Here is a 25,518-nt window from a genome sequence, read left to right as displayed (position 1 = left end):
ACCAACACACACAGGCACACATTGTCCAGACAAAAGCAAATCTTAAATCACATGTAGGTGTTAAGTTTGAAAGGACAACCGACGTCTCTGGACCAGTTGTGTCCATAATTTGTAAAAATCGCTTCAAATGACTTCTACTGAGCGTATTTTACAGAGATTCCACCGCATATAGCTATATTTAACATTTTAAGACTCGCGCTGAATATTCAGGAAGTCTTGTTTTTGAGTTGGTGACGAGTCCGTACGTGACGTCACTTAAGGAACGCCCCCTGACCAAAAAAAAAGACACATTGTAGCAGTCGTTCCATCACGTCAATGTATTTTGCTGTATTGTTTGGTCTGAAAACCTTGTGTTGCACCCAAAAGCCGCCAGAAGAGGGTGTCCAAGCTCTATGTAAGGAATTTATCAGCCTGTGGAAATGGAGGTGGCCACAGCAATTTTGTGCCTCTTTTCTGGTGATCATTTCTCCCCGATGTTGCCTCAAAATGGCATGGAATAAATTCTTTAATCGATTGCAAACGTGTTCTTTCCTCTTCAGAACTAACAGTCCGCATTATAACATTATAACATTTGGTTAATAATAATAATAATAATAATAATAATAATAATAATAATAATAATACACAGACGAAATAATAATAATACAATTTGCTTTCTCTTTGGAAAACAATGATCAACATTTTTGCCGACTTCCTGTTACAGACCAAACCAATCATTGAGTCAGAATCAGAATCATCTTTTTTGCCAAGTACAGTAAAGTCTCGTTATATCGATATTCAAGGGAGTCCGAAAAAATATCGATATAACCGGGACTATCGATATATCCGACCCTGTTTGCATGTAATTTTCTCTGTGCGTGCATAGAAATAGTATCGATATAACCGGGACTATCGATATATCCGATATCGATATAACGAGACTTTACTGTATGTAGAACACACAGGGATTTTGTTTCCGGTAGAATCATACTCAATTTTTGTCATTGACCAGTTTTTAAATAAATGGATGGACACTTACTACACTTGTTTTTTTTTCTCCAATTCAGTGATTAATCAACAAAAATTACCACTAGGTTCATTCATTTACAAAAATAAGTTAGTTTACGCCCCAATGAATTGCTATTTTTCCTTATGGGAAAACTATTAAAACAAACACAGACATTTTGGGGAAGGCCACAAGAGATTTTCATTGTTTCCAAAGGGGAAAGCAGATTCCTGATATAAGTGTTGAGAGTCTGCGATTGGCTGTTAACCAGTTCATACTTCGTTGTTTAACATTAAAAAAAAAAAAATCAACAACCCTTGACAAAGTTCATTTAAGCTGGATGCTCATTCTTAATTCAGCCCCATCACCACAGCAAAGAAAAAACATCTGCATCTTTATCTGATTCTCTTCTCCTCAGAAAAACATTCATTGTCTCACACCTGCTCAGGGAGACACTAACGGAATGTTATAGCGTCAACTCCGCGCATGTTCCGCATGGTTTGACTTGGTTGGTCCTAAGACCATCACCCTGTGGAGCTGCGAGGCCGTCTGCAGAATGACGTAGCCTAGCCGCTCACCTCATGCTTGAGCCTCCATCTCAACTTTTGCACTTTCTTGCTCTTTGTCACCTTCCGGCCTGTCTCCCAAAAGCCTCCGCAGTCTAAAGGTGAACACTTAAAATAAGGAATCAGATCCCCCTTTTGCCCCCTTCCTCTCTGTATTCCAGTTAAGTCTCTCCCAATCGTATTTGCACTTCATTAAACTTGAAATAGGTTGAATATTTAAAACACCACGAACAGCTTTCAACCTCTCTACTTTTTCACTCCCTTCTTCTCACTTTTCATTTTCAATAATCTGCTCTTAGATGTACTCCCCAATTCACTCCTCCATCATTAAAAACCAAAATGGATTGAATATTTCAGATTGCGTGAAATGAATTTGCACCTTTTTTTCACGCGCTTACGTCGGATGACGACTTCATCACAAAGAAGGCCATCCTCCCTCGCCCCCACACTATTCTCTTCTGGTGTATCTTCTTTTTTCTGGCCCCTGGTTGGTTTTTCTCACTTTTTCCACAGAGCCTACTTTATCTGTTGTCTCGCATTGTGTTCCACACCTCGCTGCGCTCCCCCCTATTTGCTCTCTGTCCCCAGACTACACGCATGATCATTTCAGCCCTTCCTATTGACTCAGATGGCCTGGTCTGCCCCACCTCCCATGCAGCAGGCTGTTCTTCCACCTCTATTCTTTTTATTGAGAGCCTCATTTCTGCCTTAAGAAGAAAAAAAAATGTAATATTGCCGTGGCAACCAGATTTTTTTTCTCACCGCCCACCAGCCATCCTTGTTGTATGACCTCACATCCTGCTGGACATTATGGGCAGTCCACCAGCTAAAAGCCTCCTTCTCCTACCCGCACACATTCACACCAGTTTTCACACTTGCTGTCTGTCTTGTTCTCTCGCAGTTCTGCCGTCTCTAAATGTGCCCTATTTTTAATTCTATGGCTTCAAACCAGCAACATTGGACAGGGGGAAAAACCCTGCCGAATCTTGACATTGAACAGCATCCACCACCCCCATCCCCCACTGCCTCCCTCCATTCTCCACCTTCTGCCCCTAGAGCATGCCAGAAAATGAGGGTGTGTGGGTGTTAACGATTTGAAATCCCATCCTGCGTACACCTGGGATGGGCACATGTGCGTACTGGAGTGAAGCCCCACCACACACACACACACACACACACACACACACACACACACACACACACACACACACACACACACACACACACACACACACACACACACACACATCTCCAATGTATGTACTCCTGAGAACTTGCATACAGCATATACAGTACAGCCCCCCTCGCTCCATCTCTTTGCATCTATCAGTCAAGCCTAAGAATTGAACCAGCCACCGCGCCTCATGGCAGGATGTCCTGTTGGCACAGCATGCAGAGTTAGGCGGGTCAGGCGCTTTCTGTGGTTACACAATTCACAGCAACCCCCTCCCCCACAGCCCACTCTTATTGAAACTCCACCCTTAAACACACACATGCATGACATGAAAGGACATACAATATGTACCGATCGCAGCCACCTTTTCTGAACCCTGCTTATTAAAATATATATATATATATAAAAATCTGTTAACCTGCAAACTTAACTCATTCACTGCCAGACAATGCGCAAAAATGTGTCCACTCCACTGCCAGGGTTTTTGTCATTGTCACTTGAATTCCAGGACCCACAGAATGTTGAGTTTTAGGCCTACATAAGCACTCAATACAACGTTAGAAACCTTAAACACTATTCTTTGATCAGAAAAATAGTTGCGTCCTAAACTATTCCAGAAATTTGAAGGTCAGCTAGGTATGGGGGGCAGGTTATGGATTACTTTTAATGTATAAAGAAGTATTTTGAAGTTAATTCTAAGTTTGACCGGGAGCCACTGGAGCTGTTGGAGGATGTGGGTGATGTGGTGAAAGGAGGAGGTTCTGGTGACAATCCAGGGTGCGGAATTTTGGACTAGTTGTAGTTTGTGGAGAAATTTGTGAGGGACACCAAGGAGAAGTGAATTGCCACAATCAATACGGGAGGTGACGATATTGTGGAGTGAGGTGTAGCATTGGCGTGAGGGGTGAGAGACGGACGGAGACGATTGATATTGCGTAGGTGAAAGTAAGCCGTTTGGGTTATGTTATTTATATGGGAGTGGAAAGATAGTGAGCTATCGAAGATGACGCCCAGGGTCTTGACCTGAAGTGAAACCGTTGGCTTTGTGTAAGGTGGATTTGGTACGGATGAGGAGAAGTTCGTTTTTTCGCTGTTACCGTTTTAATTCGAGTGTATCGCGCACACGTGTATAACGCGCACCCCTAAAATTTTGTTTCACTTTGTCTCGGCTCAGACCAAGCGTTGTAAATTGACAACACATGCGTCCATGATAAAAATCATTTATTGACAATGTAAATTTCTTCACTTTCTTCTGAGTCTGAATTCCACAGCAGGTCGTCATCTGTGCCGTCCATTTTATAGCCGATACCCGTCTTTAAAAAAACTCTTGATGGTAATCAACAATCAAAAATTTGGAGACTAAACATGGAAATGCTGCCCCCTCCTGGAAAAGATAAATCATTAAATAGACAGTAAAGTCTCGTTATATCGATATCGGATATAGCGATAGTCCCGGTTATATCGATACTATTTCTATGCACGCACGGAGAAAATTACATGCAAACAGGGTCGGATATATCGATATTTTTTCGGACTCCCTTGAATATCGATATAACGAGACTTTACTGTATCTGCGAATTTTTTTTCCCAGGTCTCATTTATAACGCGCACCCAAACTTTGTGTTCTTTTTTTTGGTAGAAAATTTTGTGCGTTATACTCCAATAAATACGGTAAATTTGAAGCAGTAGAGTAACATATGTACATACGAGTACATATGACACTTTAAAGTCAATGCGAGGTCCCCGTCGGACCTTCAGTTCTGGTAACATGAACGAGGTAACGTGGTTCCTTTGCACTGGTCTTAAAGCCCCGATAATGGACCACATAGCCATAAGACTGCACGGGTCTCGCTGACATTCAAAAAGAGCTATTTGAGCACAACCTGAAAATTCTACAGTCTAACATAAAGAAGCGAAAAGTGTGTGTTGAGACATTACTGTCAGCTAATGGCTGAATCTTTGCACTCTGTCATTTCCAGCCAACCTGGAGTTCCTCTCCCCTGCTCTGTTTATTTGAGTAAGGTGGCTTTGTTCTCTTTGCTGTGCCCGCTCCCTCTGTGGCCTCCGCCCACGCCACATCAGTAGGAAAGGGGGCGTCATGTGAGGAGGGGGTGGTGTTGGCGGGTGCGGGGGGAAGGCGAGGAGGGTGATGTTTGGATAAAACGGACAACCTGCACAGGATGTCGAGGTTTACAGCCAGTGGGTGTGTCTCTATCATTGAGGCATTGAGCTCATATACTAAACACACACACACGCACACACACACACACACACACACACACACACACACACACACACACATGCTCAATGATGTACAGCTAATAGATATGTATGATGTATGTGTGCATATGGGTAATATAATATGCGATTATAGATGTATACTGTATATGTATCATGCACACCCACATTTTTACACACACGTAACTGTGGGGGATTTTCACTGGAAGGCAGTTTCCTGTTTGTCCCTCCTTCACCTCCTTCACCCCATCTATACCACCTTCTCCTTCATCCTTCATTTCATCTCTTCTGACGATGACTTCTTCCCCTATGCACTTATAACGGAGACTGTGTTAATCTTTCATTGGCCAACAGCAAGGAGACATTAAGAGTGAGAGGCTGAAAACACAAAAGAATTATGGCTTAGGCTGTGTAGACGTGGGTGGGTGGGATTGGAAAGAAGAGCTGGAGCTAGTTCGGTGCCTGTCCTTTGCAACTATCGTGCCAAGCTTGGTCTGTTTGGACCATCCCACCACCATATCGTCTTGTACATTGTGCAAAGGCTCTTGTACTCTCTGTTACATTTATTGTGATGATTCTTGAAATGAATGAACTCTCAGCAAATGCCCACCCCTCTTCCCACACACATACCCAGGCACCCACAAACACCTTGTCAATAGGAATGTATGGATAACCTATCACACAGTTGACTCCTGTTTTTGGTCAAATTCATAGCTCAGTATTGGTTCAAGCCTATGGCCAATTTTGTTGATACGTGCTCATTCACTGCCAGACTTGCAAAAATATGTCCACTCCAGTGCCAGGGTTTTTGTCATTGTTCACTCAAATTCCAGGACTCACAGAATATTGAGTTTTAGGACTACATAAACATTCAATGCAGCATAAGAAACCCTAGACTCTTTTTTCATCAGAAAAAAATAGTTAATTCCTAAGTTATATGGGTCTGGAGTAATATGAGGTGCAAATGGGTGCGGTTGTACTAAAGTGAAATGCTGCCCCTCGTGGTAGGGGCAGCATTTTTCAAACATTGCCAGAAGTCTGACCAGCACTTTATCGGCACCAACCCGCAATAAAAACCAAAACCCGAACAAATTCGGCAATGACGCTCCACGTTATACTATTAATTCCTGAATACATTTGCGAATGGCAGTGAATGAGTAAAAGCAATAAAGGGCACCTGTAATGCGTGTAAGAGTACTGTATAGACTTTTCAACCGACGCAATCAAGAATGTGTGGGCCTAGCTCGTTAAATTGCAGCACAGTTAATTTTGCTCATTGTGAGATCAGTGAACGCAAATTAATTAATTAGCACCTTGAATATAATCAGTCAAAACTGAGATGAATTGCACAAACTCAATTTTGTAGCATCCGAAAGGCAATTGCTCACTAGGTGCCTGCGGGCAATATGAATGGCAGAAAGAAGAACGTTACAGTGAACCCTCGTTTATTGCGGGAGATACGTTCCAAAAATAGCCTGTGATAGTTTTACTTTAATCCATTTGACGCACTGGCTTTAAAATTACCATTGTGTTCAGGTTGACTGGTGAAAAAAAAATATGAGACTTGCAGGGACGTTTCTCATTTTCAAAGACCCATTTAGGAATGGGAATCCTGGGGTGGGAGTGGGTGGTCATAGTTTGATGTTTCTTTTCATAATGAAACTATTTGGCCTTCTCATGGTTCCTCTGGTACATCAGACATGCGGCTTCAATGTCCTGGTGTGTGTGTGTATGAGTGTGTGTACAAATAGAGATGTGTCAAGGAGAAAGGGTGCAACTGGGCCTTAAAGGTGGATTTGATAGTGTGAGACACCCAGACTCTACGCCTCCTGCATACCCCCATGTTCAGGCCTTGATAAGTGGCGATGGAATCTGTGGGGGTTAGGGATTCCTGTCTGGCACAAACACACACGTACGCTCACTGCAAAACCACCCCAACACAAACACACAAATGCACACAATCACACACATGCACATACACACACACGCGAACACACACCGGAATATGCCCGTTCTACATTTCAGTGTCCAACTATGGAGGCAGCCTATCACTCTTCCCCTCCACTCCCAAATGATCCCCTTTTTCTAAAGTCATTGAACTTATCAAACTGCACTTTTGTGATTTCTGTCTTATCCAGCCTGCCTGTGTCTGTAATGCTTTTATCCTCTACTCTTCTCAATCATAGTGAGAGCGCACTCATACAGTATGTGAGTCAGATTCCCATGATTCATGACATATCAAAACGTTGGAGTTTCAAATCTCTGTGGTAACTACAAATCGAAAAGGAGGGATTTCCATATTTACCAAGTGAAATGTAGTTTGCTTGATAATGTTGCCTTAAATAAGGTCGATGGTTCGGTTGGAATGTCATAACCGCAATGTTCACAATGACACTAACAACAATAATCTAACCAAAGAAAAAACACATCCAAAAACAGAATTACAGGAGTCCAAATAGTAATTGTAGAATGTCCTGCATATGTGTCGTTGTTTACAGAGTGAAATGGTGACATGGTGAAGAAGAATTGCTTTGAAAACTACTGTATTATCTGTTGTATCAGGCACACCAGCGTTTAAGGCGCACCCCCAATGAAGGGTTCATTTTCAAACTTTTTTACAAATATAAGGCGCAACGGACTACAGATGCTCGCCACCTTGCGAACGAGATACGTTCCGAGCGGTCGTTCGTAAGTTGAATTTGTTCATAAGTTGCTTCAGTGCTATATTTTGGATGGTATGTATGTTTAAAGGACAACCGACATCACTTTTTTGTTTCCTAACTGACATCAGAAAAACGTTTTATTGCATCTAAAATGCCCAAAACACGCAGTATGGTATTTTTAGTCAAATGCAAAACACCAATAAAAATGACAAAGTGTCAAAAATCTGCAAAAAATTGAGCTGCAAATTGGGCATTTTCAGAAAGTCCCGCCCCCAGTTTGTGACGTCACGCCAAGACGACTTGCATTGCTAGTGAATCAAAACAATGGCTTCAGATTCGGAGAATATGCTTTCTTGTTACACATCCAGTTATGAATATGATTCAAATAGTTCTGAAGAGGAAAGCATACATGTTTGCAATTGATTAAAGAATTTATTTGTGCCATTTTGAGGCAACATTGGGCAACAATGGCGACCTCCTGTGGCCACCTCCATTTCCACAGCCTGACAAATTCCTTATATGGTGCTTGGACGCCCTCTTCTGGCGTTCTGGCGGCTTTTGGGTGCAACACGAGGTCCCCAGACCAAACAAGGACAGCAAAATACATTGACGTGATGGAAGGACCGCTACAATGCATTTTTTTATGGTTAGGGGCGGTCCTTTAGTGACGTCATTTACGGATTTGTCTCCAACTCAAAAACAAGACTTCCTAAATATTCAGCGCGAGTCTTAAAAGGTGAAAATATAAAATATGTAAGGTATAGGTAAAATACACTCAGTAGAAGTCATTTGAAGCCATTTTACAAATTATGGACACAACTTGTCCGGAGACGTCGGTTGTCCTTTAAGTCAAACGCTGAACGGGGAAGTATAAACACAGACGCTCTAACAGTCGTAAAATAAATTCACACCTACTGTAGCACGGCGACATATATCCTTGGATATTCAGTAAGCCATTACTGAAGCTACCATGACTTTTTGTTATGCATCACGTCAGCCTTGGTGTTGTCACGTAAACAGCCAGCCCTTGAAACCTCCAATGTGTCTGTGTGAGTGCGAGTGCGTGAAGCACAGTAAGCAGGCAATCGCAAGCGACCTCGGCTGGAAAACAGCATGCAAAACAACATCTAATTTACAGAATCTCTGTCTGAACATTTTTCGATATACCCGCAAAAAAAAAAAATTGTAACTCGAATATTCGGATGTTGGGGAGCGTATAGAAGACACACAGTACAGCATAAGCATAACTTTTTACAAATATTTGAATTGTATCTATGTTGGCCTTCATGCTCATGTTTTTGTTTCCCTCTGGCTTTCTTTTGCACACCCGAGACGGCTATGTGCATCTCTAAGCCCTCCCTGGGGAGGGTTATTGGGGTTACGAAGGGGTCATGTGGTCTCACGCTGACCTTCGCTTTAATGGCTTCTTAATGAGAACGTCCGAGAGGCTGGGAGAGGAGCAGTTTTGAGAGGCAGAGCAAGATAGTTCTCCTCAGGGCGCTGACTCTGTGTGTGTGTGTGTGTGTGTGTGTGTGTGTGTGTGTGTGTGTGTGTGTGTGTGTGTGTGTGTGTGTGTGTGTGTGTGTGTGTGTGTGTGTGTGTGTGTGTGTGTGTATGTCTGCGTGTGCACACTCACCCCTTGTTCCATTTCAAGCCATCTCTGAGCACTATGTTCCTCTCTGGGGAAGGAGGAAATAACACATTTGTAGCCTTGGATAAGCTGTACAGTGAATTCTCCATATTCACCAGGCTCTGAATGGCAAAAATCGACAATTAAAATGACGCTCCCTCAAAAAGGATTTGAAATTGGGCATATATCAGCGGCAGGCGGTGGATTTCATCGCTAGGCCTTCAGTAGTGCTACGTCTGAATCAATCCAGACTGAAAAAAGTGGTGTGATTTGCTACAAGACAATTAGACTGTATCATTAGCCTGGAAATAACTGACCGACCTTTCTAAATGATCTATCTTTTCTTGAAAATTCAGTCTTGAAAATAGCTAAAACAGTAAATAACCAATAACATCAATTTATTCTCCTTCTTAAACCATTGTGGGTTGACAAAACTGCTATTCAATCAACACAATATACAGTAAAGTCTCGTTATATCGATATCGGATATATCGATAGTCCCGGTTATATCGATACTATTTCTATGCACGCACAGAGAAAATTACATGCAAACAGGGTCGGATATATCGATAGTCCCGGTTATATCGATAGTCCCGGTTATATCGATATTTTTTCGGACTCCCTTGAATATCGATATAACGAGACTTTACTGTATTTGCTTATGTTGCTCACTCCTGATACAGTGTGCTAGCCCTGGCCAGTATGTTCTTGTCACTAGCAGCTGTGATACTATGATTAGCTAGTGACTAGCCAATTATCTGACTAGCCAATGATAGTTTGCGAAAACTCTGACGTTGACCAGCGTGTTCAAGAAGGCATTGGCACACCTTTTAGGTTGCCAACTCGAAATCTGATTGGTTACGGCTACAGTTTCATCAACACATCAGATGCTACAAGACCTGCAGAACTGATTGTGAAGGTGCCCAGCTAGATTTCTGGCCCTGGTAATAAATGATGGCTGTAATGTGATTGGTTAAAGGCTTAAATCCAAAAACAGACGCCTGGAAGCAGCGCAACAGGAGGAAAGTAATGAAAGGAAGCTGAAACACAATTTGGAATTATTTAATAAGAATTCATGGACAACATATAATTAACATCAGTCTGTGATTAATATATTTTTAGGCCAGCAGAGAAGGTCTTGCAGGCCCTGATGTTCCGCCATTTGTATAGATGCAACAAGTCACTGGTCGAATATTCATGCCAACATTTGACAACAAATTAGGCAAACACTTAAACAGTTACTTTTTGGGAGAATACCATAGCGACCCCACCATTTGCAAATATGTGAGTGTTCACTGTCCATAATTGCATTGTCCACTGGGTCTATCATCGGTGGGCGGTTGAAGTGGAGCTGTGGGTGTTGGAAGAGGGGGCGGACTGCTCTTTAATTTGCACAGCTTATGCTGATTTGATCATAAGCAATTAATCTCGGTGGCTCAGCTTCGTCGCAAAGAGGGAAGGGAAGGAAGGAAGGAACATGTTTGCTTTGGTTTCACCGCCACACTTGTACTACTGTATAACGTGTTTGTTAAATGGGTGATGAGAAGGCATGCATGCATGACGATTCACACTTAATTCAAGCTTCGTCTTCATCCTGTTTTCCAATAAGAGCTGGAGAAACTGTTTTATTCCATGAGTGGGCCAAGTGGTTATGGAAAATTTTGATTATCATGATTAACACATTGGGTTATTCAGTCCTTTAAATTCTTACTTTGTATACAGCTACCCAAAAATTATTTGAAATGCAGAACCGGAAAATAAATAAGTAGTCGTTAACTCATTCACTGCCATTCCCGAATTTGTTCAGGTTTTGTTTTTTCTTTTTTGGGTGTCAATAAAGTGCTGACCATCAGAATCAGAATCAGAAAACCTTTATTTGTCCCGCAATGGGGAAATTTGCAGTCCACAGCAGCAATTTGAAAGAGGATGGGGTGGAGGGGGGTGAAAGGATAGAAAAACGAGATACAGTAAAGTCTCGTTATATCGATATCGGATATATCGATAGTCCCGGTTATATCGATACTATTTCTATGCACGCAAGGAGAAAATTACATGCAAACAGGGTCGGATATATCGATAGTCCCGGTTATATCGATATTTTTTCGGACTCCCTTGAATATCGATATAACGAGACTTTACTGTATTCTAAGCATAGTAAAATAAAAATGTCAACTGTATACTGTAAATGTGCCAAACCGTTTCATGAAAAAAGCTGTACATAGTGCAAGTATCAAGACATGCATGTCTTCTGTACAGTACTCCAAGGGGGGTGTCAGATAACCTACGACCTACTCCGGGATTCATATTCTGCAAATACTGTTGTCAAGGTGTATTTAGGGGGATTTCACAAGTTGCATATGCATATACGTCGGACATGAATCGTTTTATGATCACTTGCCAAAGTCCTTCCACACTCTCCATTAGGTCAAGATTGACACAGGTTCACAAAAGCTCAGGCTGCAGCTTGCACCAGGTCTGGCCACACAGACCCCCCACCTTCATTTCACTTTATCTCCCTTCCTTCCTGTTTCGCCCTCACTTCTTCATGCTCATGTTGATCTACACAAGAGTTCAGCGCAAACACTGTGACTTGCTGTGTCGCTCTCCCTGACTGCCCAGACTTTGTGCCAGTTTTCCATCTCCCTCTATCTCCCTTGGCCTTGCTTTTCCTCTCCGTGGCAGCATACTCCTCCCATGCTGAGGCCAGAGCTCTCTCTTTTGTTGGAGGCAGGTTGCCAAGGATACGAGCATAGAGAAGCAGTCTTAATGTTATGAGATGGGAAAGATGAGCACGCAGAGGGGATGTACTCTTGCCGTCCTGATCAGCCTCGGCTCCTTTGAGTGTTCTTTCGTACTGTTTGGACATGGAACACTGATGGACATGGGCAGTTTGTCAAAGAACCCTGTTCCCTGGTCATCTGTTCTTTATTTCTTGTTTTGGATCATCATTTTGTCTTGTGGTATTTTGAAAAAAAATAATCTGAACGACAATGTGGTGATTGTTAGTACAATGCCTTTTATGTGACAGTGACTGTCATTTTTTTTCAACATTGACAAAGCAAAGTGACAACATCAAGGAGGTGTATCCGAGTACTACAAATATCAGAGTCAGAATCATCTTTATTGCCAACTATGTAGAACACACACCTGTAGAACATGCTGTGGAAGTGGTCAGTTTCAGAAGGTCCTGATGGGTGAAAAGTGCAGTGCCGCCCCCATGTTCGTGATGTCACGCCAATACATCTTGCCTTGCTCGAGAATCAAAACAGTGGCTTCAGATTCGGAGAAGATGCTTTCTTGTTACAAATCCAGTTATGAATATGATTCAAATACTTCTGAAGAGGAAAGCATAAATGTTTGCAATCGATTGAAAAAGTCTTTCCGGGTCATTTTGAGGCATCAGGACTGATGTGTCGCACACAGAACATGCAGGCTGATTTGTCTGCTGGGAATAGTTGTCTTGGTGCAACACACAACGATTCACCATCGCGTTATTTATGTGTTTTCCTTCTAATTTCGCCATCAACACGAAGTTTTCAGACCAAACAAAGTACCGCAAAATGCATTGTGTGTCCTTTCTCGGTCAGGGGCGTTCCATCGGTGACGTCACGTATGGACTCGTCACCAACTCAAAAACAAGACTTCCTGAATATTCAGCGCCAGTCTTAAATCGTAAAATATAGCTATATGCAGTGGAATCTTTGTACAATACGCTCAGTAGAAGTCATTTGAAGCCATTTTACAAATTATGGACACAACTTGTCCGGGGGCGTCGGTTGTCCTTTAAGTGTTCATCAGCCCTGTACATATTTTTGTGACAAGCACATTTTCCCACCCTGTCTTGACTTAATGAAGGTCTTAAAACACTGGTCAAGAAATTCTGGAATGCTTACTAATTGCCTCACAGACTGCGTGCAAGGTCCTATGCCGGAAGTGTGCTGTTTCGTCCCCTACTTCACTTTTCATGACCCTTCCACTTAAGAGCTCGTTTTTTTCGGCCTCACCCCGCTAATTCCTCCGCGGGACTTTTGGGCTCTTGGCTGTTGGTTACTTCCTCCTTTACTGGAGCCACAATATCAAAGTTCTTTCTCCCTCTGCTTTCAGCACAAAGCCATGCATGTGTACCTTCCTTCCCCACCCAGCATTCTTTCCCCATGCGTTGCTCTTCCCCGATCTCTGGCCCCCTCTCTCCGTGCCGCCAACTGGCTCTACCTCACCCCACCTTTCAGGAGTGAACTCTTTCTCACACATGCTCACTTGATTTGCTTACTCCCCTACCCACTTTCATCTCTACGACTTTTACTTTGACCCTCCTTACCCCCAACTCCCATGTGTCCTTGTTTGCTGATATATCTTTATTTATTACTCCCTCTCCCTGCTGATTATAATTATCTCTGCCAAGGAGCTTGTGTTTGCATTGCAGTGGGTTTATTTGTTTGTTTTGGTAAATTGCGTTTGGGCACCACGCATTACTTTTCCTATATATATATATATATATATATATATATATATATATATATATATATATATATATATATATATATATATATATATATATACAGTAAAGTCTCGTTATATCGATATCCAAGGGAGTCCGAAAAATATCGATATAACCGGGACTATCGATATATCAGACCCTGTCTGCATGTAATTTTCTCCGTGTGTGCATAGAAATAATATCGATATAACCGGGACTATCGATATATCCGATATCGATATAACGAGACTTTACTGTATATACAGTAAAGTCTCGTTATATCGATATTCAAGGGAGTTCGAAAAAATATCGATATAACCGGGACTATCGATATATCCGACCCTGTTTGCATGTAATTTTCTCCGTGCGTGCATGGAAATAGTATCGATATAACCGGGACTATCGATATATCCGATATCGATATAACGAGACTTTACTGTATATGTTCTCTTGAATGTTTCACCTCCCTCACTGCTGCGTTCTTGACCAATTACGTGGCTTTAACGGAAGACGCCATTTTGTTTTTGGGAGAATGGCCTCACTCTCTCTCTGTCTGTAAACCCCACCCCCTCACTTCTGGGTTCTTGACCAATCACGTGGCTTTAACTGAAGACTAGAGGCGGCGAATAGAAGACAAAACAGTCGGCCACCATTTTCTTGTCAGGAGAACAGGCTCGTTCGTGAACGACACATCACTCATTGTGGCAGCTTCGTATGTATCCCAAATAATAGTTTGTATGCCAAGGTAAAATTTTCATAAATGTAACGTTTGTAAACCTAAAAGTTCGTAAGCCAAGGGGTTCGTAAACTGATGTATCACTGTAGTTTAATGATGACATTTGATACAGAACAGTTCTATGTTCCCTCTACAACTCATTTGTGCCAAAACACAGTCCTTATTTGGCAGCCTTCGTTTTAAACTTGCTGAAGAAAAACATGTTTATGCAGCGCTTGGCGGTCTTCATCCAAAACTTTTTCTTCAGGGGTGTCAAAAGCTGCGGATGAAGGTGAAATAACTACGCTCAAATGATTCACTTTATAAATACATCATGCCCCTGCAAACCCTCCCACCTACGGCGGCTCCCCCCTCAGCCTTCCTGGCTCCCCTGCACTCACCCACCCACCCACACTCCATCACCCCGCTGTCCACCTCTCACCCCTCTACTCGTGCAGTCGCTGATTCTCCTCATCTCAACCCCTCCACCCACACCACCCCCTCACTCATCCCCTTGCAAACTCCCCCAGTAATGCTACCGTCTCTCTCTCTCTCTCTCTCTCTCTCTCTCTCTCTCTCTCTCTCTCTCTCTCTCTCTCTCTCTCTCTCTCTCTCTCTCTCTCTCTGTGTCTCTCACTTCTCACTTGCTTTTTCCTGTCCTCTACTGCTCTCAGCTCTTGGTACCTCCCTACTCCAAAGCCTTGAGGCTCTGCTTGATTTATGCCTGCCCTCCCTATATCTACACTACACATTCACACACTACATACACATACACATACACACTATGCACACACACACACACACACACACACACACACACACACACACACACACACACACACACACACACACACACACACACACACACGCAAACTACCACCACCAGCCTTCCCCATCTCTGGTGGAGGTTGCGGGCCGGCTCGTCCCTAAAAACAACAGAGAGAGAGAGAGAGAGAGAGAGCGAGAGCCAGAGAGGACAAAAGAGAATAACAGCTTTTTTTTTCCAATCCGCCCTCCATTTTTAACCCGACATTTTTTTCATTCCCCTCTCCCACATCGCTTTTTAAATTGCGTCTGAATTCTTGAGCTGTTTTAGTGCCTCACTCCCTCTTCTCGCATCTGAAATTACTTTTTTTTTTTTTACCGATTTAAGTATCAGCAAGCCGAGGAAGCGCCTTCCGCCTCAGCCTCCCTTCTTTGTCCATTCGAGGACAAACACACTAATCATGCGTGTGAAGTATGGGAAAAGTTTGGAGATAGAGGCCAAAGATGCAGATGAGGAGATATGTTATTGCGCAAAGATCCAGTGATCATGTGATGCCTACAGAGTGCCTTACAGGGCGTCCCAAAAGTGTTTTTTCTCTCACAGTACTTTTTTTTTTTTTCAGGTGTCATTCAGACCGATATGAGATCATCAAAATATCGCCTTACCATTTTTGGAAGCATAGCATAGCCTGTTGACATTGGATCAGTGGTGAAAAATAGTTCAAAAGGTTGGGCCACCGGATATAAGGATACAGATTCTGGAGGACTTGAAAGTCATTTTCAGCTATGGATACCTGAATCCGGTCCACTACAATAAATAAATTAATTAATAAATTAATTAATTGATAATTAAATTAAGCTGTTTTGTTTTTCAAATCAAAATAACCAATTTAACCCGTACTAGTGACAAAACTGTGATTAAATCAACACAATATTTTTGCTTATGCAGATCGCTACCGATACAGTATGCTAGCTCTGGCCAGTATGCTCTTGTCACTAGGGCAAGTGATACTATGATTGACTGGAGACTAGTTAGTGAAAACTGCCGTTACCCAGGCCTGCGAGCAGACCCTGCGCATCACCAACTTGAAACCTGATTGATTAAAGCAAGAGATATTAGTTAAAGCAACAGTTTCATTGACACTTAATTTATGGTCAAGGGTCTGCAGAAGTGATTGGGAAGGCGTCCAGGTAGATTTCTGACCCTGGTAACAAATAATGATTGAAATGTGATTGGTTAAACGACAATTTGGTATTATTTAATAAGAATTCATGGACAAAATATAATTAACATCAGTCCGTGATTCAGATATTTTTAGGCCAACAGAGAAGGCTTTGAAGGCCTGGACAATCTGCCACTGCTCATCAGTATGTAACGATCCTCATAATGGCTTATCCCCACCAGGTTCTCAGGAATGCGATGGCTTATATCGAAATGTCTTTGGGCAATAGGCAGGGTGTGCCGTGGACTGATCACAAGCCAATAGCAAGGCACAAAAAAGCTCCCAAATGTTCCTTAAAATGAAGCAAGCTTATTTATTTTTTTTTTTTGGGGGGGAGAAGAGGAAAAACAAGCATTTCATACAAAATGACATTGGCTGGCCCGTAAGGCATTTTACAGCGTCTTTCGCCGTAAAGCATTCATGGAACACCAGTTCCTGTTTTTGTTTATTCGGTTTTATCCTGTCAACTTGTTCTTTCAAGGCCTCTTACTTTCAGACACGCACACAAATTCAGAAACATGAAATCTTTTTCTTGTTTGCACTTCAATACATACTGGCAAGGCCCCCCTTTTCTTTTCTGACAGCTCTGTAATGCACTACAAGCCTTTGTAACTTGCTGCTTAACCATCCTGGAAATGTTCTCCATTGCGTATGGTTACTTTCACTCAACTGTCACAATGTGTAATCACAGTTTTGGAAGTAGAGTTACGATTTGATTTTGAAGGATGGTTTTAGACGAGGGTTAAGGTTTTAAAGTAAGGTGAGAGTTGAATGTGTTTGAGAGGCCGAGGGCAAATACCAGATTGTGTCTACATGCATGTTGGTAAATGGGAGTGAATAATGAATGATGTTTTTCCATTTTTTTAAAAATCTGTTTATTTTACAAGAAGGTGCTTTTAACTATCCTGAATTATACTCCCTCGCGATAGTGTTTCTCAAGGAATGTGGGGTGGGAATACAACACACACACACACGCGCACACACACACACACACACACACACACACACACACACACACACACACACACACACACACACACACACACACACACATTCCTGTTTCAATGTTTTGTGAGGTCCAGATAACGAAGGGAGGACCATCGTTGATGATAACTTTAGAGTACTAGTGTTACATTTGAGCATTAAATGTCACCCCATTTCAACTTCTTTAAAAACAAAGACATAAAAAGTGGATTTGAAACTGAAATAATAGCAGGAGTGAGGTTTCTGAATGGGTACATTCAAAGTCTTACTCCTCTAGTGAATTTGGTTCAAATATCGTTTTACTTTTTGTGGTATGAACTTTTTCCTCTTATTAACCACACACACACACACACACACACACGCACACGCACGCACACACACACACAGTGAGTAAAAAGTGTGTGTAAACACACAAAAAATAATAATTTTGGGTGATTTTGTGAGGACCTGAACCTTTAACAGATGCATATATAGACCCTCTAGAAGCCTTTAGAATGAAAAACTTGTGAGGATCGGCCAAAAGGTCCTCACTTGTCAACAATGTCCTTACTACGTATGGTATAAAATGTTAGTGGTCCTCACAACTCATACAAACACACGCATACACACACACAAACACACACACGTTTTTCGTTTTGCCATTTGACCTGTGGGGACCAAATTTTAAATATGATAAAAATGTATTTCGAAATGGTAAATTTAAAACCAGGGAGACACGCACATTCCATGAGAATTATTAGAACATTAAAACCTAGGATCAAGGGTCATACTGTCACATAACTTTCATCTCCCTTTTCTTACGTTTCCCTTTTCTGTTTCATTTGTTTTAGAACTTACTACAACAATACAACTTCCATCATCAAATACAGACACACACACACAGAAACACACACACACACACACAAGCTGCAACCACATCAGATGTATCATCCACGAAGTCCGTCAATAGCTGAAAAATGATGTGTCCCTCGCAAGATTTAGTTAAACATAAGACGTGTCTTTTATATCAAGGCCAATGTTGCTACCAGCGTTGAAGCTCAGCAGCTCATGCGCATAAGCAAAAGGAACCACATATTTGTTCAAGGTTTTTTTGAGAAAAAAAGTTTCAAAATTGTGCTTGCCAAGAATGGTAGGCTACCATGGCAACAAATTAAATGGAGGATCTCTACAAAAAGCAGAAATCCAAATTATTATCACTCCTTTATCAAAGGGGTATTGAAATTCCTCTTTCCATACAGAAACCATGGTGAAGGCCCAAAAACATAGGCAAAATAATGACACCCCCCCAGCCTCATCAAACCATTGATATTAGGAGGTTGTTAACAATATAATATGTGCACAAAGGAATGATGTAACTTCTGCTTGTCTAAAACTCCAGATTAACTCGTTGCCTCGGAAAAAAACACTACATGTGTCTGTGCAAATCCAGAGTGAGCTCGGCATCCCTCTGATTCTGACGAAATCCATAAACTGCGTATCCTGGATTAGGTGTGGACTGTTCCCGCCACCGTAAATGATTTTGATCTGTCAGAACAGGATGAGATTGAAGAAGCACACCATCTATGGCGACCCAATTACGCTTACATAAATGGAAGAGGATTATGTGGTGTACTCCCCTTATTTTGCTCAGGAGCCTGTTTGTAGTCAGATGAATACTAATTTCTAATATCTGTCGCTTAGTCGTAGTAATGTGGGTAAATCCCCCCCAAAAAAAGCAGGTTAACGGGAGAGTCCCTGGCAGCTATCGCTGAAAGCCATGTCACAGATTTGGGCAAGGGACGCCTGCCGTGTGTTGAGTGCGTGCTACTGATTGGTCGTGGGAATGAAGTATCGTCAGCGTTTGCCTTTGGAAAAGTGGTCAAGGGTCATACACACTGAAAAGATGAGGACAGTAATTACTCGTTTTTCACAGTTAATGGGGACCGAGACCACCCGCGATAGAGGAACATTTGCGAAATACAGTTATGTATCAATAACCCAAGTGATAAGACACAAGGGGTGCTGATCGGGGCTGAGAAGATGCACAGCCAATGAAAAAATGAATAACTAGTTTTCAAATCTGAAGTCAAGAATAATGACTTATTTTGGTTTACGTACGACAATTTGAAATTTTGGTTGGGACTTTAGTAAGCATCATGTAAATTTCACAATATCGATTTGCTTTTGTGGGCCGAATATAATGATGTGGCAGGCCAGATTTGGCCCCCGTGCCTTGACTTAGACACCAGTGCTATACATGATTATTTATTTTGTGCCAAAAACGCCTTGTTATACATGGTTGTGGTTTTTTGTATCAAAAACTGGAATTTCACAACTTTGATTTGCTTTGGCGGGCCGACTAAAATGATTTGGCGGGCCAGACTTGGCCCCCGGGCCTTGACTTTGATACCTGTATAGTGCTGTATAGTGTAAGGCAAGGGTCAGAGGTCGTACACTATATTCTCCCTTTCTCAATCGGATCCTCTGCCACGATTTGTGTGTGTGTGTGTGTGTGTCATTGTCATTGTTGTAGTTGGCCAACAGCAGATCTATGTTATTGATTGACTTCCGTGGCTGCTGGGCTGCCCACTAAAGGAGGGGGTAGAGCTCTGATGAATTCCTGGACCTCACGCCCCGTTACACTCACCCCTATACCTTCTTCTTAATTAACTTTGTGTGTGTGTGTGCATGCACATTTTCTATGTATTTTGTCTCCTTCCTCCACAGATCAACACCCCCTCTTTTTGAAGCGCTCCCTCACCATTTTATTCCAACTTTCTTCTTCACTCCGACTATCCAAAGCTCGATAATCACTCGTGTAACTTGATCTCCGCTTTTCTGTCACAGTACACAAGAGGCATCGCTCACAAAATGACTGTCAAAATAACCTTTTCATTAAAAACAGTCACTTATGGGATTCATTTAACAATACAGAAGCGCCTCAAGATATGTGATACTTATGAGTTTTACGGGGTGATTTTCTTTTAATGGAGATTTCATTACTTGAGGGTCGCAGTGATAGCAACTCAGTTCATTCCACCAGAATTCTGAAAATGTGATTGTTGTTGTTTATTGTCTTATTTTGGAGTTTGCGATCCAACTTAACACAATGGCATCTTTACACAGCCCTCCTTAACTCATTCACTGCCATTCTCGAATTTATAGGTCTGAAGTGGAGCTCCATTCCCGAATTTGTTTTGGTTTTGTTTTTTCTTGCAGGGGTGCGGATAAAGCGCTGGCCAGACATCTAGCAATATTTTCCCCTTCCACAAGGGGGCACTTTTTTCCATGTTAGCGCTACGTCATATTTTCAATTTCCGAACAAATTTATGAACGGCATTGAAAGAGTTAAGAAGTGTAAACCAAATGCTCATTTGTCATTGTTTACTGAAAACGCAACAAGTTGAAGCGTTAAAGTACCAGGTTTGTTTGCATTATTGCTGTAGTCTGATTTCTCTTTTATGGATTTTCCATTTATACCACACTTTTTGGTTGAACTTTGAACTTTGTGAAGCTTTGTGAAGGCCAAATTGCAAGTCAAAGCACATAATAAATATAAATAAAACTGTAATTTAGGTCAATATATAAACTTTCGCATGAATTCAAGGTTCATTTGCCTGCATTTTAGCTTCTATCAATGCTAAAACAATGAGGCCAAAGCAGTTGTATAATAAACTTTGTTGTCAGTCGAACAGATTAATTATTTGATTATTTCAAAATACATATGAAAGATTATGATAGAGAATAGACAGAATAGAAGTGATCATATTTAGAAGTTTTAAGGTTAGTTGGCCGCCAAACACAAGGCCCACAATGGAAGCACAGAAAATCTGGGGTCAATCTGAGGTGAACGGACACAGCTTGTTAAACTCTCATCTTCCTGTAGGAGGACTAATTTACGACTTGATAAACTCTTTCACAGGAAGTGATCATTAGCCAGGTTACAAATATATCAGTTCATGGAAAGGACAAACAATTAAAATGTCTATGTTCCGTTGTTTTATAGTTGTTGGTGCTTGGGACATCCAGGAGCATGGTATTCAAATCAAGAAGACTATGTTTTACTAATGTATCCATTCAATTTGCATATACTCTGAATAAATAGCTTGTCAGAGGGCTGCAGAGGTTGTCGTCCGTCATGAATTGCTGACTCCCCTGCCGGCAGCAAAAAACAATCTACCTGTTTTCGAGCCTTTATTCACAGTGTCCAACCGAACATCTCTGAGAGATTATCTTAATTATTATGATTATTCTTCAAGATTTTTCAGCCCGTTCACGTTTCATGTCACATTTTCTCTACTCAGACGCCGGCGTGACCGAGCCCAACAGCTCCGACTGCCGTGGCGAACGCTTGGACTTCTTTCTCAAGCAGGAAGAGGCTCTCGCAGCGGAGTCCGGCTTCCTGGGTACCAACGACTCAGAGGAGGCGGCAGGTGGAGGAGGAGGAGGCAGCGGTGGACGCAGAGGCAGCAGTGAGATCATCTCTTCGGTGGCCAACCTGAAAGCAGCGCTGATGAGTAAGAACAGCCTGCTGTCACTGCGGGCTGAGATGATGGCAGATGAGAACCCCTTGCTCTACGAGTACCTTCCCAAAGGAGGACATTCCTTGACGTGTAAGTCCTTATTTGCTGACACAAACACACATTCCAGACCAACAGTCACAAAATAGTAATGGCGCATTATGATTACCTAGGAATCCAGATAAAATAGATTGGCTGATTTGATTGGTTGATGAAATTATTTCTGTTTCCTACCTTGTTAGGTCATTTTTTTGGGGAAAAATATCATTAACTCATTTGCTGCCATTCCCAAATTTATTCGAGAATTAATAAGTGTGGCGAGGAGCACCATTCCCAAATTTGTTCGGGTTTTGGTTTTTATTGCTATCAAGCGCTGGTCAGACCTCCGGCAATGTTTTCCCTGCCACGAGGAGGCAGAATTAGCTTTTTTGTCCTTGTTAGCGCTTTGTGACAGTTTCAGCTGTGAAAGCGCGATACAAATCCATATGTATTATATTGTATTTTTTTACATCAACCCCTATTTCAAGCTCAAATAACTCCAGACCCATATAACTTGGGAATTAACTCTTTTTTCTGATGAAAGAAGAGAGTCTAAGGTTTTTTTTTACGCTGCATTGAATCTTGATGTAATCCTAAAACTCAATATTCTGTGGGTGCTGTAATTTGAGTGAAAATGACAAAAACCCTGGCACTGGAGTGGACACATTTGTGCATGGCTGTAAATTATTTTAAATTATTACTGTTTGTTATTTCAAAATTGTATCAAATCGGTAAGCACATTTCAAAACTACATTTTTTTTTAATGTGTTTTTCTTTTCTCACCACACTTTCCCCAAGATATTTTTAGATACCAAAGTAAACCAGAAAATTGTTTCCAAACTAAGAGTCAAATTTCGGGGTACACAAGCGCTGTTTTGGATTGTACCACCCCTTAAAGGACAACCGACGTCTCCGGACAAGTTGTGTCCAAAATTTTTAAAATGGCTTCAAATGACTTCTACTGAGCGTATTTTACAAATATTCCACTGCATGTAGCTATATTTTACGTTTTAAGACTCGTGCTGAATATTCCGGAAGTCTTGTTTTTGAGTTGGTGACGAGTCCTCACGTTACGTCACTGAAGGAACGCCCCTTGACCGTAAAAAAGACGCATTGTAGCGATCCTTCCATCACGTCAATGTATTTTGCTGTACTTGTTTAGTCTGGGGACCTCGTGTTGCACCCAAAAGCCGCCAGAAGGCCAGAAGAGGGCGTCTAAGCTCCATATAAGGAATTTATCAGCCTGTGGAAACGCAATACACTGTCATGTCTACAAGAGGTTGCCGTTTTCTGTCTCTTTTCTGGGATGCTACATTGCAGTCCAGATGCCTCAAAATGACACGGAATAAATTCTTTAATCGATTGCAAACCTGTATGCTTTCCTCTTCAGAACTATTTGAATCATATTCATAACTGGATGTGTAACAAGAAAGCATATTTTCCGAATCTGAAGCCATTGTTTTGATTCTCCAGCAATGCAAGACGTCTTGGCGTGACGTCACGAACTGGGGGCGGGACTTTCTGAAAATGCCCAATTCGCAGCTCATTTTTTTGCAGATTTTGGACACTTTAAGTCATTTTTATTGGTGTTTTGCATTTGAATAAAAATATCATACATTTTGGGTATTTTAGATGCTATAAAACGTTGTAACTGATGTCACTTAGCAAACAAAAAAGTGACGTCGGTTGTCCTTTAAAGAAGTTGAAATGGGAAATGGGGTGACATTTAGTGTTCAAATGTAACCCTAGTTCTTCTCTAAACTTATCAGCAACGGTGGTCCGCACTACTTATCTGGAGTTATCCGGACCTCACAAAACCATTGAAACAGGAATTCGTGTGTGTTTGTGCGTGTGTATGTGTGAAGCCACTCGCCTGCATGTGGTTGTCAATGATGACTTGTCAGTGGTGTGCAAATCTCATGTTGGGCTAGCTTGTTCTGCGATGGGAAAATTTCTTTGGTTATTTGTGAAAGTTCCATTGAGTGCATCACTGTAGCTGTTTGTCCGTTTTATCACTCAATTAACTACACATGAAATGTCTCCAAAAGCGGAAAAAATTGATTTGTTTGTTGTTTGAACTGCCTTTAGCCGTTATCTTTTTTCTTAACACATTTGCCTGCACTTAATGTTCTGCTAAGTGATGCAGCATGTTAGTAGAACCCAGAAGTTCATCCAAAATCCCACCGATAATTTCAACACCTGACAATGAAACGTCGTAATTAAACACATTAGTGTGTTTTTTTTTTCCGAGAATGTGCGATTGTGTATGTGGATGTTTGTTTGTGTCTTTGTGTCGGGAAGATGATGCACTTTGTGTATTTGTGTTTCATTGCTTTTACTGGCTCGTAATTGGATCTTTAATCCTGCCTGCCTTTAAGCAATGCAGAGAAGCAAAGAAAAAAAAAAGAGGAACAACTCTGCACCGGGTCATGCCCCACTCACCTACAAAATAAAAGCCGGCGACTGAATAGATCGTAACACATGCACACGCACGCATGGGTTCGCAAGTGCAAAATGTGCGGGATTGAGATGTTTCCGTCTGCCTTTCAGAGATGCTGTCATAGGCCGCGAGCTTGTGCTCTCTCTCTCCTGCATCTACGCAGCCTTGACTGTAAATGAATTTCGAGAATTCAAAGAATGTTCAACATTTGCGCATGAAAGAAAGAAAGCCCACTGAAAGAAGTTGGTATCAAAAAGATAATGTCTGTGTCAATCAGACATGTCCAGCTCTGGTACTCGTAGGCCGCTGCGTGGGATACAGACGCTCCCAGACTCACGAAACTTTTGAGTTACGAACAACGGTACATATGAACATTTTTGCGGGATGTCGAAAAATGTTTTGACAGAGATTCTGCAAGTTTGATTTTGTATTACGCGCATTTTCCCGGGCAGCTTCGCTCATGATTGGCTGCATACATTGGTGGTTTCAAGGGTTGGATATTTGCGCGACGGACACCAAGGCTGACCAATCAGCGCTATGCTGAAGTATTGCCTATGAGTTCAGGCCCCGATCCGCCAAGCTTGCTTATGATTGGCTGAGTAGAGTATGTGGGCGGGGAAGAAATCCCTCTTCCCAGTTGATGCTCCAGGAGGACGTGATACGTAACAAAAAGTAATGGCTGCTGGCACGTAATTCCTAAATTATGTGTCATAAGCTTCAGTAATGGCTTACTGAAGAACCAAGAATATACGTTTGTCGTCGTATTACAGTAGGTGTGAATTTATTTTACAACTGTTTGTTAGAGCGTCTGTGTTTTATACTTCCCCGTTGACTGTTTGACTTAAAGGACAACCTACACCATTTTTTTCCTAATTTTGCAAATTTCCCAATTTTGGGACGAATAAAGGTTTTCTGATTCTGATAACTGACATCAGAAAAACGTTTTATAGCATCTAAAATACACAAAATACGCAGGCTGATATTTTTAGTCAAATGCAAAACACAAAAAAATAAGACTTAAAGTGTCCCAAAACTGCCACAAAATGAGCTTGGAACTGGACGGGTTCAGAAAGTCCCGCCCCTTTGTTCGTGATGTCACTATTGGTCACACACTGCCTTG

The 25,518-nt window shown here is 41.8% G+C and overlaps 1 protein-coding gene across 1 annotated transcript in view; it reads left to right on the top strand.

Moving 5' to 3' along the window:
* The window catches only part of zbtb46 (zinc finger and BTB domain containing 46), a 73,178-nt gene that overhangs the window by 34,482 nt on the left and 13,178 nt on the right, over positions 1-25,518 (top strand). The window contains 1 exon segment of the mRNA XM_088990638.1: positions 21,704-22,012. Coding sequence (XP_088846764.1) covers positions 21,704-22,012 — 309 coding nt within the window.

The sequence above is a fragment of the Hippocampus bargibanti genome, linkage group LG01, assembly GCF_051943395.1.
Source record: "Hippocampus bargibanti isolate YZ-2025 linkage group LG01, ASM5194339v1, whole genome shotgun sequence".
Classification (NCBI taxonomy): domain Eukaryota; kingdom Metazoa; phylum Chordata; class Actinopteri; order Syngnathiformes; family Syngnathidae; genus Hippocampus; species Hippocampus bargibanti.
The sequence above is the reverse complement of the archived record's forward strand: the minus strand, read 5'-3'. Positions and strand labels throughout refer to the sequence as shown.